General features: G+C 38.3%; 1 protein-coding gene across 3 annotated transcripts in view; it reads left to right on the top strand.

Annotated features, from left to right (window-relative positions):
- The first annotated feature begins 281 nt into the window (after nt 1-281).
- fig4a (FIG4 phosphoinositide 5-phosphatase a) overlaps nt 282-16,370 on the top strand; it is a 42,195-nt gene continuing 26,106 nt past the window's right edge. For 2 of the 3 annotated variants that reach the window (XM_069158237.1, XM_069158235.1), the window contains exons 1-11: nt 282-730; nt 2,062-2,160; nt 3,288-3,411; nt 5,567-5,723; nt 6,144-6,194; nt 7,134-7,297; nt 7,623-7,751; nt 9,497-9,597; nt 10,097-10,259; nt 12,347-12,444; nt 16,115-16,248. In XM_069158237.1, the coding sequence (XP_069014338.1) occupies nt 668-730; nt 2,062-2,160; nt 3,288-3,411; nt 5,567-5,723; nt 6,144-6,194; nt 7,134-7,297; nt 7,623-7,751; nt 9,497-9,597; nt 10,097-10,259; nt 12,347-12,444; nt 16,115-16,248 (1,283 nt within the window). In that variant the 5' untranslated portion in view covers nt 282-667. The remainder of the gene's footprint in view (nt 731-2,061; nt 2,161-3,287; nt 3,412-5,566; nt 5,724-6,143; nt 6,195-7,133; nt 7,298-7,622; nt 7,752-9,496; nt 9,598-10,096; nt 10,260-12,346; nt 12,445-16,114; nt 16,249-16,370) is intronic. The other variant, XM_069158236.1, reaches the window with a different exon arrangement.

The following is a 16,370-nucleotide window of genomic DNA, read 5'->3' as shown; positions in this document are numbered from 1 at the left end:
CCACGTCGACGCGCTGTCCAGGGTTACCATAGCAACTTCTAAACTAAAGGGGAGCTTGTTAAAGCTGCTAAGTTTTGATGGTCGACATTTACAATTTTATTTATTTATTTTTATTTTTATTTTTTTAATTACGAACAGTTATAAACACCCAAAGCCGCTCTTGACTAAAAAGAACCACACGATAATAAGTTGGAACCATTTATTCATCGCATTTCGCTCCGCCGGGTTTTTGGACTCTGCGAGGCACCGTACCAGCTGACAAGTCGACGTCGTTCGTGACAGTCACCTGACTCAAACAAATTTATGTTGCATGCTCCCTACGTGCTATCTGATAATACTTGGCCAGGTTACAGACGTTTTTGGTACAGTTATAAACTACAACGTTCAAAGTAATCGTTTTAATTGCTAGAGGAGATGCATAATGTCATCAATGGATACGGTTTTTTTTTTGGGTCGATGCAGCTAATCTAATGGTGAGGGATGTTAGCCAGGAAGTCCTGTGGGCCACGATAGGGTGCACACGTTGAGACGTTTTGGAGTGATATATGTATGCTTTTTTTTTTTTTTTTTTTTTTTGGTGATTTACATACTGTGTTTGTATTCGCTGTGGAGCTCCTCTACCGTTGTCTCTTCTGGATTGTGACTGTTGGAGAACACGAGACTAAAGATGCCTCAGTCAGCAGCTCTCATCAGTGGGATCCAGAGCATGATTCTGTACGAAACCAGAGCAGTAAGTCTGACATGTTCTTAATGCTGTTATGAACACAACATCATTTCTAAAACTTTCAGTCTCTGAAAGAGTGCAAAACACTCTATGAATTGCATTGCATCTTCTTTCGGTTTCTATTTGGCTCTCCTATGACGATTGCTGGTTAATATCAGTCCATTTACCACAGACAAAAGTGCTTAGTGTGAAAAAATGATGAGGGAAATACACATTTTTCACGCTTTATTTCAACTAAAGGACTTTAAATCAAGCTCCCAAGTACAACAGCCTTAATCTATCACCTCTTCTAAAAAGTTAATTCTAGTGTTGCTGGATTTTCTAATTTAGCATCGATACAAAAACATTTTAAAATCATTTAAAAAAAAAAAAAATCAGCTCTGCAAACATGAGGGTTGAGTGGGATGGCGCACTGTGATTGAATGGTGAGTACTTGTCAGCTAACACTGGATGGCAGCAGAAGTTTGAGATCATTTCCTTTTGTAGGTATCAAGACATGGCCATCATGAATCAGTTAAAAGTATTGTATCATAATTGTCTAGCCAGTCTCAATTACATTACGTTTTGCCAGTCAAAATGACAATATTTTAGGTTGGACAAAGTTTGAACACATTTTGGTATAAACATGTGCACTTGAGAGACAACATTAGGTGCGTCTACCTGTCGTAGCCTACTTTCTTTACTGCTGTCATGAAAAGGAAAGTGGGGATGTATGTTGTTTTCAGTATTATTTTTTTCAAAGTTCCTTTCAACAACTGAGGTCACATCAGTGTTAAAATGAAGGTGTGAACAGAGGGCATTGCTGACTGTCATCACTAGTCACAAACATGTAGAGAATAAGGCAGGAAACCATTTGTCATAGTTGCATCATTTCTTATTGAACCTCTGTCAGGCCATTTAACAGTGGATACACAGACTGTCTTATCTATTGCAGACAAAGAGGGCTTCATAGGATCTTTGAGAGGTTGGAACAGGACAACGTGGCTCTGATGGTTGCGGACTGTACTGATACATTATGTTCCAATTTAACGCTCTTCACTGGACTGAAAACTAGTATGAGAAAAATAATGACAGTTGTGCAAGGAAGACAAGGAACATATTGCAATTGAGACTTGTGATCAAATATGTGCTCTACTCACATGTGCTCCAGACTGTACGCATTCAGGTGCCAACGTATGTTCTTACATATGATGTATATCTGCCCTGAATACCTTTTGTGCAAAATTTCACAGACTTTTGGTATATTCATTTTTAACTTTACCTCCATGTTTACTTGATAATCTGTACCAAATGCATTGTAGCTCGCGATGCATTCATAATTTATTTATGTTTTTCAGAGGTATTTTTTGGTTGGGAGCAATCAGGCACAGACCAAACACAGAGTCCTCAAGATTGACCGCACAGAACCCAAAGACCTGGTCATAATTGATGATAAGGTAAGCACAGAGTTTCCTCCAGACTGGATACAGTCCCCGTGTATATGCATATGTAATACGGTACAGTACGCCTGTGGGGGAAATTGTACAATCATTCAGCCTGTCCCAAGTGTATTGTGGATGACATCTTACCTGATGAGTGCGGAGTGCGCCTCCTTTTCTTCTCTACTGCTCATTACCAGGATCTATGAGCTGGTTGTTGATTTGTTTATTCAGGCTGTGGCTGATTATGATTATGATGTGTTTGCTATTATAAAGCATCCGTGACTAAATATCCATCACCCCCACGCTCTCATTCCTGCAGATATTACACTGACTGTGTTTGCTTCTCATTTCATTGGCAATGAATGTATAGTATTTTTTTAAAGAGCATGTGAATGCTTGAGACGACGATGATGAAGAAGTGGGGAAGAGAACTTTTATAGCTGGAAACAATCTGACATCTTTCGTTTTCTTTCCGTGCACATGTAAGTGTTGCCGGGACACACACAATGGAATAAAAGGATCCACAGACCTCCTTACACAAGACTATACACAAAGCTGAAGGGCCTAAACAATCAGATTAGTACGATAAGTATAAGTCATATTGCACTTTGTGGAAGAATGCATTTAATTCCACACAAAAGTACAATGCTGCAGTTCTCTGATGGGCCTGCAGTGCTAAGTGTTAATTGTGAATTTATTGTATGGATGAGATGGTTTTTGTTCAGATAACCAGCATGCAAAGTTATTTCTTTTTAAACGTGACCAGTGACAGACCCGGCTCCTGTTTAGTCATTACAATATTTCAGAAACAGTTTGGATTGCAGTTAATCCATTTATGGCTTAATTGCTGTACTTAGGACCAATCGAAACCGTTTTGTAGAAAATTTGGAGCCATTGATTAAGCAGGGCCTGCAATTCATTTATTATTGCACACAAAAGAATTCAATTGTACAAGTGTCAATGGCTGGAAGTGAAGTTTGACTTTTCTTGTGAGAAAGAAATGGTTTCTGTTTTCTGCTCTTGTTGAAAGGTTAAATGAACAATGGCAAACTATGCACAAAAATAAAGAAATTGAAACTTTTTTCTGTGCCTATATACACTATTTGTACTTTATCTATGTGTGTTTTTTTTTCCTTTTGTAGCATGTGTATAACCAGCAAGAGGTGCGAGACCTGCTGGGCCGCCTGGACTTGGGCAATCGCACTAAGATTGGCCAAAAGGGCTCCTCCGGCCTGTCCAGGGCTGTCACAGCCTTTGGCATTGTTGGTGAGTGTTAGTCCCTCCACTTCCCTCCTCACTGGCATAGCAACTAGCAAAATGTAGCTCATTTCCAAAGCATTACTTACTTGTGTTGACCTGCTTTTGCAAATAATTAATAAATTTTGAGACAAATGTAATGTGCTAATGTTTAGATGGTATAATGTTTACCTGATGATTGACAGTTATTTTAGCCTCCAAGCACAGGGGCATGTTATTAGATTTTGCAGGTATTTGGTCAATAACCAAAGCTAAAATAAAAATGTTGACTAGATGATGCCAAATAGGAAATTTGGGAGCTGAATGTTTGTACCAAATTTCCTGACAATTCATTGGCTAGTTGTGGAGGTTTTTCACTCAAAAACCGCCAATACAAAGTTCATGATTGCTCAATTCATCTTCACGGGACTTTGTATCATACAGTAATGTATAGAGTAGGCCTCTTCAATCTATGGCCCGCGGGCCACATGTTGCACGCTTGCACGTGTTAATATACATATTAACATAATGTTGCAAGTCTAAGAGTTATTTGTAGCCATTAATTGACAAAATCTCATGTAAATTCGATGTATTCCCATTGATCTTCTAATCCGTCCATCTTGCTTTGACATTGAATATCGCTGATATATAACAGTTTGGATGTTTCATGTTTGAGCCAAAGGGTGGGCAGATCATCTGCATTCATTAAGCCTGCCACTGTAAATAAATAATAATTGTAACAATACTTGGCAATGGATGGGCTGGTCACATTGACACAGACAGATTCTTACTTAGACATCTGCTTAAATAAATGAGATGCTTTATTATCCCGTGACATCTTTGTTGTGCTGTTAAATGAAATAAAAGCAGGATGCAGCCATGTTAAATACAGTTTGTCCTGAGAGACCTTTGCCTTGCACTTTTCTTATTACAGTATATAATGAGTATCAATTTTGTAAGTATATTTTTAATCTTTTCCAGTTTCCAGTTTTGTCAGTGTGACCCATCTCTTGTGGGAAGAAACAGTGAACCAACACAGGATTAGTCAGTCAGCAAAACCACGAGAAAACATATTTTTGTGAGCTGTAGAAGTATCGTTTGTTCTCATACAAGGATACAGCTCATGTTTAGTCGATCAGTTACATGCAGTGAAAGATACCACATTTTAACAGTTGGACACAGCAGCTCACCTTAAATCCTTTAGATGTGTCCCCATAAAACCAGTGAGAGAATTAAAGAATAAATGATATGAAGCCCACTACATGTTGTTTGCCATTTGGCAAATAGATTAACAGACAGGCTAATAGTTTAAAATGTTTACAGTAATGTACCAAGTGGGATAAGAGAATCTGACAAATGACCAATTATTATATTATGTGTTCACTTTAGCAGAGCAACTGCCTCATTGGTTTCATTTCTAAAAAAAAAAAAAAAAAAAAAAAAAAGATATACTTCAACCCTCAGGGGGAATATGCAGTATAATTGATGTCACATCAGGCACTCTTTTTTTCAGGTTTTTTAAAAATATATCTGTAACAACACAACACATTGAACAACGGTTCTCTTTGCCCGAGTCGCACACTCAACCTTGCAGTTGGATTTGTAGCCTTGTCTTTCCATGAGGAGGCATGATATGAACCTCGTCGCTCTCACTAGCAAGCTGACGACCCAATGATACCAAGGCGTCTGTAATTCTTAATAGTCCAAATGGATGAGGACTTCTTATTCAGCTGCAAAGTTGCATCTATGACACGCAATGCATCTGTTACCAGAATAGTTTTATAAAAAAGAAAGCTATTGTGTATCAGGCACACTTACATAAACTACTTACCTTCGTTAGACGTTACTAAAAATATACAGACATTGACCGTATTATGTGTTGAATGTCACAGATGAGTAAATGGCTCATCTAGAACTGAAAGCAAATAATTGACTATGTTGCATGATGCTTTCTGGGTCAGATTTTTAATTATGTAAGAGTTAACCGATTGGTTCAGATAGGTAGTATTTTGAAATTGATTGATTTGCAGCCAACAGAAAGGGTGACCTACAAATCGACTTATTTCAGTAGTGAGGAGGGAGTACAGGCTACTTGAAACCGAATAGCATTTGATTTGCTTATTCTAAAAGATTTTTAATTGTGTCCCCCCCCCCCCCCTCTTCCCCCCCCCCCCACTCCTGACAGGGTTTGTACATTTCCTCGAGGGGTACTACATCGTGTTGATCACCAAGCGCAGAAAGATGGCTGATATTGGTGGTCACTCCATCTACAAAATTGAAGACACCACCATGATCTACATCCCCAATGACTCGGTCCGAGTTACACACCCTGATGAAGCAAGGTATCATCTTCCTTTCTTCCCGATGAACTCTTTCCTTTCTAGAATTGAAAGGGTGCCATTTAAGAGCTTCATCTATCTCTCATGCAGTACAGGTATAAGATGTCAGTATTATCACACACTCCCTGTATAAGAGGTTGGCTCCAATAGACTCCTTTTCAAAAAGCCTCCACTTCTCTCCGGAAATACAAAGTCAATCTATGTTTTCCACAAGTCGTGATGGTGTCATTTGCTGATTTCCCTCCTTCTGATCAGTTTTCTGGTGGGTCCTTCTGAAGATAATTCCAGCATTGATTAGAGTTCAGGCCTCAAAAATCTTTGTCTCTAGTCCGTCTTCATTTCAGATGTGAGAGAACTACATAATTGGGAATCGGCTCACAACTTTAAGATGCGAGTTTGACTGACTGAGTGTTCCTCTTACAGATATGTGCGGATCTTTCAAAATGTGGACCTTTCAAGCAATTTCTACTTCAGGTAAGATGAATTCTCTGTTTCTGTTCTCTGCAACAAAAGGGAACAATGGCATACATTACTGGTATAATTTGAAGTATACTAAAATACTTCTATCTTTAAAGGGGGCTTTCCACACCTGCCTTCTAACTTCTGAAATACATCATTTTATAGCCCAGTTAGACGGATACTTTGAAATACATTTCTTAATTGACGTCAATGAGATCTGGAAGAAAATTAGGACATGTGCCAAAGAGCAAGTGACTTTTCACATCCAGCATTTCTTTTTTTTTTTTTCAATCAACATTGAGATTTTAAAGAGTTGTTTAATCTTTTAATTACAACATTGATTTGATGATTGTTTGTGTATTTACTATGTGCACTTGAATGCTTATTAGGGTTCATATGGAAAAAAAGAAAAGACATTGTACAATTTGATTTCAAGATGTCAAACAACACAAGGTTGAACCTGTGTGATGATGCTCTGCTCAACCGAGTAACATTTGAAAATGGCTTCAGTTCATTCGTCCTTTGTTTTCTTCTTTTCTGACTCGACAAATGTCCCGTGTTATTCCAAGAAGTCTGCACACAGCATGCACACAGCATGAAGATTGTATTGAGTGCCTTGAATATTTACATTACAGTCCCTGCAGACATTTTGCAGTATAATGTATGAAAAGGTAAAAAAAAACAAAAAACATACAGTTGCATTACTGTCAGGAAAAATGATCTTCTCAGTTTCATTTTGCATGTATCATTTTTAGAAATGCATATTCAGTCTAACAAAAGTTAGCACCTTTTGGTGGCACCTTGTCTGACATGAACTACACTTGATGTTTCTGGTTGTAAAACACAGAAAAACAGTTTGTCACTCTATTTCTGTACTGGTACTAAATCTTAGATGCATTATGATGAGATACAGCCTGTACTTGTTTCCTATGATATTGCTTTTGTACGTTGCAGCTACAGCTATGACCTGAGCCACTCACTCCAGTACAACCTGACTTTGCTGCAAAGACCGTATGAACTATGGTCATCAGCAGCCTCCTCTGCTGAGGAAGAGGTACACACACAGAGCAAGCAGGACTGCTTTGACATCTTTGAAGAGGAGGGTTTGCCTACCCAAGGTGAGCAGAAGTGAATCAGTATTCCTCATTTTTCTTTTGTTTAATTTTGGTTGGAGAAGATCATGACAAATTCATTTGAAAAATACATCTATTTACCTTGACTGATGAGTTCTGTCATATATGCATTGTAATACAGTAACATGAGCATCATCCCAGTTACATCAGTGTTATACAAGTGTTTCTAAATATGCTTGTGCACCATGGTCTGCGTCACTTTAACTAATCTTCTTTTTTCCGTTAACTGCTTTCTACCTAATAAATTGGACTGATCCTAGTTCAGTAAAATGATCCGGAGGTTTTATATGTTCCTATTTTTCCACCACAGTGGTTAATGGCCTCCAGACTGAGCCGTACCACAAATACGTGTGGAACGGAAAGCTGCTGGAGCGAGTCAAGGACATTGTGCATCATGGCTGGCTTATGTATATAATCCACGGCTTTTGTGGCCAGTCCAGTATCCTTTGAGCATTTTTAAGTCAGTTCTGCGTGAACATTTTAGAGTTGTTTGGCTGTTGCTTTTGTGACTGGCATGTGTTGCTATGTTGTTGTTTTTTTTTTTTAAATAGGTCGATGTAAAAAAACCCAAAAAAAACCCCTTCATACAAACTATATTGCCTTGTCGTGTCTTCTACTCGTGGGTCATCAGAATAACTAATCAATGCTGACAGAAGTCTCAACTGTATCTCATCCTTTTTCAACACTCGTCTCTCAGCATCACTTGTTGAGCTGTGTTCAGCCTCCATCAGAGCACGTTGATCACACTTTGAGCCTGAGTGTGTGATTCACCTGAAACTTCAGAAGCCATTTGTGTTTGTTTAGGGCTTTAGCAAAACAAGTGTGATGGCATTAAGCAATACTTATCAGGTATGTAAACACTGGCAGTTGCATAGTCTCTCCATCTGTTAAATGCACGGAAAAAGCTCACTGCGCATAATAGTCAGATGAGCTACATGGGGTTTCTTTTTTGGTAAAAAAGCCCTGTGATTTGTTTGCATACATACATACATTTTTATTGTCATGTTTTTTTTTTTTTAACCTTACATTTCACTTCTTATGCAGCTTTTGCTTTTGAAGTTCTGACTGCATCTCAGGGAATTGGCTTTACATGAATAATTTCCCCTGGATTTTTGAAATTCTTTTGTTGTATTGATGCATGGGTTACTGCTGCAAAAGGGCTTCAGGCTGATTTATGAGGGTAAAAATCTGCTTTAGTTTCAGGTTTCAGATTTCAGTTACCACCATGTCTCCTTTGCACAAATCACATTAAAAAAGTGTATAATTTGTTGCCTTTTTTACTATTCAGTCAGAAAGAAGTTACTCCTTTTTTCTGGTAGTTTATTTTTATTTATATTTTGTATGGCAGCGTTCGTGTTTTTGTCTTTGTCTAACGCCTGTGTTTATAGTAAGAGCGCAGCACGCCGATAAGCTGAGGTGCACTTTACAGTCAACGCTGCCACCAGCGTCTTATCAGGCAGTGTGCTGCCACAGTGGCAGGGTGTGGGCGCTTTGAGTTTAAACAATTCCTGGAAGCGGTTTGGCCTTCAGTACTGTTTTTCTTGGCGTATAACGGGGTCAATGGGTGCAATAAGAGGAGACTCCGCTGATCAGGTGAATGCAAAAATAAAAATGGGAGATAGAAAGACTCTGAAGTACACTGTGTACAAAAAGGAAATCCAAGACAAGGGACCACCTGGATTATTTCTTATAAATATATCACCATAATTTGTACTACGCTATATACACAAATTAAGATTTTTTTTTTTTTTTTTTAGGGACCGATTGTTTGTTATGGCCACCATGTTTTTGCTGATGGAGAAATATTAGTGTGTTGCTTGGATAAATCTTATCACAAATCTCTTTAATGTTTAATTGTTAACACAAATACAACAATTTGTTGTAATGTTTTATGCAGTTAGTTTTTTTTTCTTTTCATCACTGTTTTTGAAATACATGAAATATAAGACACCATTTATATAATAATGGTTTCAGGATTAAGAAAATGTTTAAATTTTCATGGATAACAGACATTGCGAGAGCTTGGCTGGTGTATAAAAACAACAACACAATCTGATAAAAGATAAAAAGTTAAAAATGAAAACTTCTGTATTTTGCTGGTAGTATAATTGTATTTACACACACATTGTGATGCTGTCAGTGTTGTGTTATTTTCATTATTCCTCCTTTACCCACCAACTTCAGAGCTTCTGATCTACGGCCGACCGGTTCATGTCACCCTCTTTGCCAGGCGCTCCAGCAAATTTGCCGGGACCCGCTTCCTCAAAAGAGGAGCCAACTGCGAGGTACAGCAGTTGTCGAGGCAACAGGGAAGAATAGATAGTGGAGGCAGGGCTGATGACCACCAGGATGATTGAAATGACTCAGGTTGATCACAGGGGGTTCATTTGAGCCTCTGCATCTTTTCTTGTGTAAAAAGGAGGAGGAACTTTAGGAACAAGCATACATTTTCACATTTTTCAGCAATTGTGTGAAGTTACAAATGAAGTAGACTTTTTTTTATATATTCATACATTTTATATTTGTACCATTTGATATTATTGATGACTGCTTTTCTCCATTAATCTTTTTTTTTTTTCAACTCTTCAGTCATGTTGATTTCATCTCCTGATGAACATAATGTTCATTGCTGTTTGCATTTTAAATCCTCCCTGGTTTAATTTTTTCTGAGGACTTGATGGGTTTCTAATCCATGTTGGTTTTAATGCAGGAATTTAGAGTCCATTTTTGACCTTGGAAGTTGTTTTCTCAACCTTGTTCTTTGCTTTTCCTCTTTCTTTTCAGGGTGATGTGGCAAATGAGGTGGAGACTGAACAAATCGTCCATGACGCCTCAGTTATGTCTTTCACAGCAGGAAGTTACTCCTCATACGTCCAGGTGAGAGGTTCTGTCCCGCTCTACTGGTCCCAGGACATTTCCACCATGATGCCAAAGCCTCCAATACGATGTAAGACCACTGTTTTACACCTCATATCCTCCTGTACATTAGCAGCTTTCTTTGTTGTCCAGTATCAGAAATAACATGGTATACTTGATATCATCTTTGACTTTGACTTTGACTTGACGCTTTAGGTGCTCTATATCATTTATAATTGAAATGATAACAAGTTGGCAAAGCAGCCCAGGGCTTTGTTAGAAGAGTTTCCATAATATCTATATTTCCCTGCCCAGGACTAGAAATAACCTTGTTGAGACAGCAGAGAGGGGTTTTATTCTGGAGACATTCTTTTCAACCACTAGCACAAAGAAATTTTTTTTTTTTTTTTTTTTTTTTTTAAAAGAAGTCGGTGATGTCAGGACAACCACCTCTTGGTTTTCATCTGTGTATCTCCCGTCTCATTATGGGCAGGATAAAAACACAAAACCAGGCCCGGAGGGAGGTGTGTGTGTGTGTGTGTGTGTGTGTGTGTGTGTGTGTGTGTGTGTGTGTGTGTGTGTGTGTGTGTGTGTGTGTGTGTGTGTGTGTGTGTGTGTGTGTGTGTGTGTGTGCGCGTGTGCGTGTGTGTACACAGGAATACACTGTTGCTTGCATGTGTGCAATGCCAATATTAAATTATAATCTTTTTTCCCTCCAGTTTGCCCTTTAATTCATCCTTAGATGACATTTACCTGTGTGGGATCGAGGGACTGAGTGTGTCCCTAAAATGGTGTATCAGCTTACCTCATCATCCTGCTCCAACTTTGATCCTTAAAGACAGTCCTTATCTGACATTTCCCAAATGTTGCCCAAACCTTACACTGTCAGTCTAGCTTTCTCTCTCTCTCTTTCTCTCTCTCTCTCTGTGTGTGTGTGTGTGTGTGTGTGTGTGTGTGTGTGTGTGTGTGTGGCCCCAGTTTGTCCTTGTATGAAAAATGTATTCTGAAAAGTAACTAAAGCTGTCAGACAAATGTAGTGGCATCAAAAGTACAAGAGTTACCCCTTAGATGGTGGAGTAGAATTATACATTTGCATAAAACAAAAATACTCAAGTAAAGTACAAGTACCTCCAATTTCTAATTCAGTACAATACTTGAATGAATGTACTTGGTTACATGCATACACTGCTGGTTGCATAGAAGGACATCTATTAGTCAAATGTAGGTCAGCGAACTAGCAAAGAGACGGATTGAGCTCGGCATTAGTCCATGCAGATTTCCGTCCATATTACACCATCCATCGCTCATTGCCTCGTCTCTGCCATGACTGTCAAGGCGTATTGTTACATAAGTAGACATGTAATGCATTTATGACTGCGCTGAAGTAGACAAATGTCATGGTTGGGAGAGGTGACCTTAATGGGTGACTTTCTTTTACAATCATCAACATCATTATCAACACTTGTTGTCCAAAGTACATAAACCCTTTATATAAACTCTCATCTCCCCTGACATGTGAGCAGGGCACTGTTAAAAGGTGATGATGAAATGGAAGAGGAGAGAAGTTGGAAACAGTGAGATAGTGTTTTTTTCAATTTTAAGATTCCTTCAAGCAAATTTGTGGGATGAACTGCAGCACATATCTGACCTATTTCTTCAAATCAATGTTCTGGCAGTTTTACTAATCTAATTTGGGGGCAGGCTGCAGGTGTGGAGCTCCGCATCAGTGGCAAATGGAGACAATAAACGCGGTTTTGAAATAAAAAATGAGTAGAAGAATCAAAATTGATGTGAACACATTAAACACTGAACACTGGGCAGGACCAAAGGCTCGTGTGTTTTTAGACCTTACAATCGAGTACAACTCTTACAGTACTGTACAAATGTTTTATACTCTAAAAGTAAAGTAAGGATGCTTTCAAAAAATAATGCCTTTGACACTTTAGCTTTGATAGAATCGCTCCGATACTGTTAAGTATTAAAGAATGCCTTGTCATTTAGTACCAAATGTTGATAACTAAGGCCTAAATCTCATCAGTGCCACACAGTCTACAAATGAGGCCTTTAAAGAACATCTGTAAATTGTAGCTACATGAAATAATCTAGGTTACATCAGGTAGTACTATATTCTTTTCAAGACTTAAATATTTGACATTCAAAAGCACTTCTATTTTTTAGTGGACCAGGCTGACCCTTACGCCCACGTAGCTGCTCTCCATTTTGATCAGATGCTGCAGCGGTTTGGCTCACCTATCATCATCCTCAACCTGGTCAAGGTAACACATTTTGAGATACTCATTTCAGCTCTTACAATGACTCCCATTTTCCTGAACAGATGTGATGACAAAATCAAAACATTGACACTGAATATTATGAACAAATGCATTGATATACGCAGGAGTAATCCAACCTTTACACACTGAAGATTGCAGTGCAGAGACACAGTCTTCTTGAATGTGGTGTTCACATGCTCTTGCTACTCAACTCAACATTTATTTTAGAATTTTCACAAAACTTTAAAATTACAGCTCACCACCTGTTTCCATATTTTAAACCGTATCGAAGCACACAACGTTTCAGCTTTGGTTGATAAGAATTTTGTGACACACATGTAGAGTTATTATTAGCCTGAAATTGTTGAATAAATTCACTGTGATTGTGGAACAGTCAAAATACGTTGAGCTTCTAAATTTGTACCCAGAGTTCCACAATTCATTAGCACATTGCACCTTGCTCAAGGAATGTCTCCAGAATACTTTGAGGACAGCACTGCAATAGAAATTGGAAGTCATGTCTACAGAGAGCTACTTAAACATGCTGGTGTTGTAGATTCTGTTCCCATCATCAAATCACAATACCAACTATTAGTATGACTTTGTGAGACCAAAAAGTTATGGGAGAACTGTGGTGCTTTGTTGGTGATTTGACCTTATTTTCATTTGTTTATATTTTATTTTATTTTATTTATTTATTTTTGATTACTGAACTGCCTTTAGATATTATTTGTTTGTAACGGCGTACTCCTTATGGGCTTCCTCTCTCCTTTCCATTTTTAATTTGTAATCCTATGAATATTCTTTTTTGTTTCTGTAGTATGTTAATTGAAATTTGAAAGAAATGAGGATGAAAAATAAATTATTGAAGACGGGAAGAAAAGATACCAAAGGATTTTTTTTTTTTTTTTTTTTTTTAATCTGTATCAGAAAAAGCGGTCTCGACTCTTTATTTAGAGGTCTGGCATTTCAGTGTGCTGATTATGTAAGAAACAGATGCGAATCTTTGGGGGAAAATTCAGCCATACTTGGATGAAACATGCCTTGCCTGTGGATTCACTCAACAGGAAGTTATCTACAGTAATAGGGCAGTGAGTGAATGTGTAATATGCCATGCACTCAGTTGATTTGGGCTGTTAGTTGTTACTGTGGAGTGATTATAGTCATGAGAGATTTGCTTAGTGGTTGGTGATTACCAGCAGTTGAAATGCTACCTGGAATATTGATCTCCTTTTTGCATTACTCTGAAAACACACGCACGACAATGTTGGAAGGGAACATATCACTGCACACGTGCACAGCTGTAAAAAAAACCCACCTGACTTTCTCCGCCTTTTCCCTTCACATTATGTTGCTGTGAAATCATCATCAATCATAAAACTGATTTTGAAAAAAAGAAGGCTTGAAATATTAAAAAATGATTAAGTATACTAATAGTGTAAAGCTAATATAATGCCTCAACCTTTTCCACCTTAAGGGGTATGCACGATAAATTAAGCAATAAGATTCATGAGTTATTTCATACTGACTTTTCCGCTCCCACTTCTCCCCCTTCTCCCACTTCTCCCCCTTCTCCCCCTTCTGTGCATCAGCAGACAGTTTCTGTTGGGAACACAGCCGTATACTCTGTTGTTGGGTTTCAAGCTCACGTTGTCACTCACAAGGGGAGCCGTGAGATGAAGGACCAATCGCAGACCTCAGAGGTCGGCACAAGCCACAGCCATGTGAAATTTGCAGACTGGGGGGAATAAGGGAGGGGACCTCCTGCTTACACAGTAAATCCTTGCACTTATCCCAGAGAGACGGAAAGCGGAAGGAATTGGCAATTAACCATAAAACAATGGCAGTCCATCTCTCCATGATGGGGACAGTGGTCGATGTGGTCCTGTCAACTCTGCCAACTTTGTAATATGTTTATAGATTTATTATGGGTTAGCACATGTTATGTGCAAGTGTGTATCAGAGCTAGAGTAAGAGCGCACGTGGCCAAACATGTGAATGACTTTTACAACTGGCTAATTTAAATACAGTCCATTTGTTTTTAATGTTCGGGATTGCTTTTTTTTCTCTCCTGGAGATTAAACTAACCAACCCTGTTAGGAATAGAAGCATCTCCCCAAAATGGAACTAACACACATTAAAGGAAATTAAGACTAGAAATAATAAATAAATAATAACTAACCGATTTAAAATACTCGTATCATAAATAACAAAATGTGATTTGATCACCAGCCCCTGTTTCGGTGGTGCTAGATTTGATCAGCAGAAGCGAAGCTCTAAACTCGACACTGCTGTGACTGGACGCTGCATTATAAAAGCCCATCTGAATTGTAATTTTACACCCCTGATTGAAACTAAAGGCAATGAAATGCATTAATAAGCAACATTTAGAATGCTAAAACACAATTTGACATGTATATGTACAGTATAATGAATAACAACCTTGTTACTAGTGAATTTATAATTTTCTTTCTCTAGAAATTTGTGTTAATCCACTTATTTGTTTAACCTACAACAACAGTAGTTGCCTCATGTTAAAATCATTTCTCTAACAAACCCAACAGTTGGCTACGCCATCCAGCAAGCAATCATTTGTTCACCGCTAATTTATTTTGTCCTCGTAATGGTTGTCCACAGAAAAAGTAAAAGTGTAAAAAAAACAAAAACAAATTTAAAGTGTCCACACGCCACTCCTTTTCTGTTATCAAATTGTGTTATGTTTGACATTTAATTTGCACAAACCTTCCCGGTGAGCACATGTGACTGTTTCATCTTTCGTGATCTGTAGCTGCACTTTCACACAACAATGACCATGATTATTCTGTATGGTGCTTTATACCGTGAACAATATGTGCATGTGTGCTTTTGTGAGTGTATGTTCACGTGGAGTGTACCTGCGGTATCTCATCCGTGCTTAGAAAGTGTGATAGAGCATGTGACATATGTGATAACCTGCGTGACATGTGCTGCTTGTATGGGTGAGGAAATGCTCTGGTAATTTGGCTGGTTGCTGCTTCACATGTGAATGAAGATGTGAGCTGCTAAATGATCCATCTGAGCCAATCATCACCCGGGATAATCAGTCATAAAGGCATAATGGGAGAGTACAGGGAGAAATAACTTAATGGGCAGTGGGGTGATGGGTCACGAGGAATGAGTGTATGCATTTCTATTAAATTAAATTTGCCATCGTTCAGCAAAATCAAGTTTGATACATCAATATATGTTCTTAAACTTGCAAATTTTTGCTGTTACGGGGCACTTTTCCAAATACAACAGCTATTTCAAGCTTTAATTTGACTGTGTGCAGAAATATTTCAGAGAGGTCTGCCTGTGTGAAGCATCTCTTCTGAGTACTTTGCTTTCACTACATATGTCCATCTCTTCTTAGAGTCTGGAAATTGCTTCTTGCAGCTTTTTTTTTTTTTTTTTTTTTTTTTTTTTTTTTTTTTTAATATCTATGGTGACTGTGGAGAAGACATGAATGGATCTTGGTGAATACATCCGCCACATATCTGAATATCTGCTCGTACCCTCATGGAACCTTTTTCCTAGCAAATGGAATTATATTATGACTATACAATAAATCCACCTTAACATAATGCTTTCTTAGCTCTTTGATGAAAGAATCAGTTATACCTGTTACTTGCAGCACATCTCTTTGTTGCTACAGAAACGTGAAAAAAGGAAACATGAGAAGATTCTGAGCGAAGAGCTCTACCCAGCTGTGATCAACCTAAATCAGTTCCTGCCTCCGGACCACTGCATCGACTACATCGCCTGGGACATGGCCCGCTATACCAAGAGGTTGGAACAAATGTGCCAAAGTAGTGATTCTCAATTTTCTTAAAGCACATTTTGTTAGTGTTGCATATCAAACTCATTTGGAAGAAGACAAAAATCTCCTCATCTGCCATCAGTCAGTAATT

The sequence above is a fragment of the Embiotoca jacksoni genome, unplaced genomic scaffold, assembly GCF_022577435.1.
Source record: "Embiotoca jacksoni isolate LCO1_2020_lvr unplaced genomic scaffold, fEmbJac1.0.p SCAF_23, whole genome shotgun sequence".
Classification (NCBI taxonomy): Eukaryota; Metazoa; Chordata; class Actinopteri; family Embiotocidae; genus Embiotoca; species Embiotoca jacksoni.
Note: the sequence above shows the minus strand (reverse complement) of the source record. Positions and strands in the feature narration are given on the sequence as shown.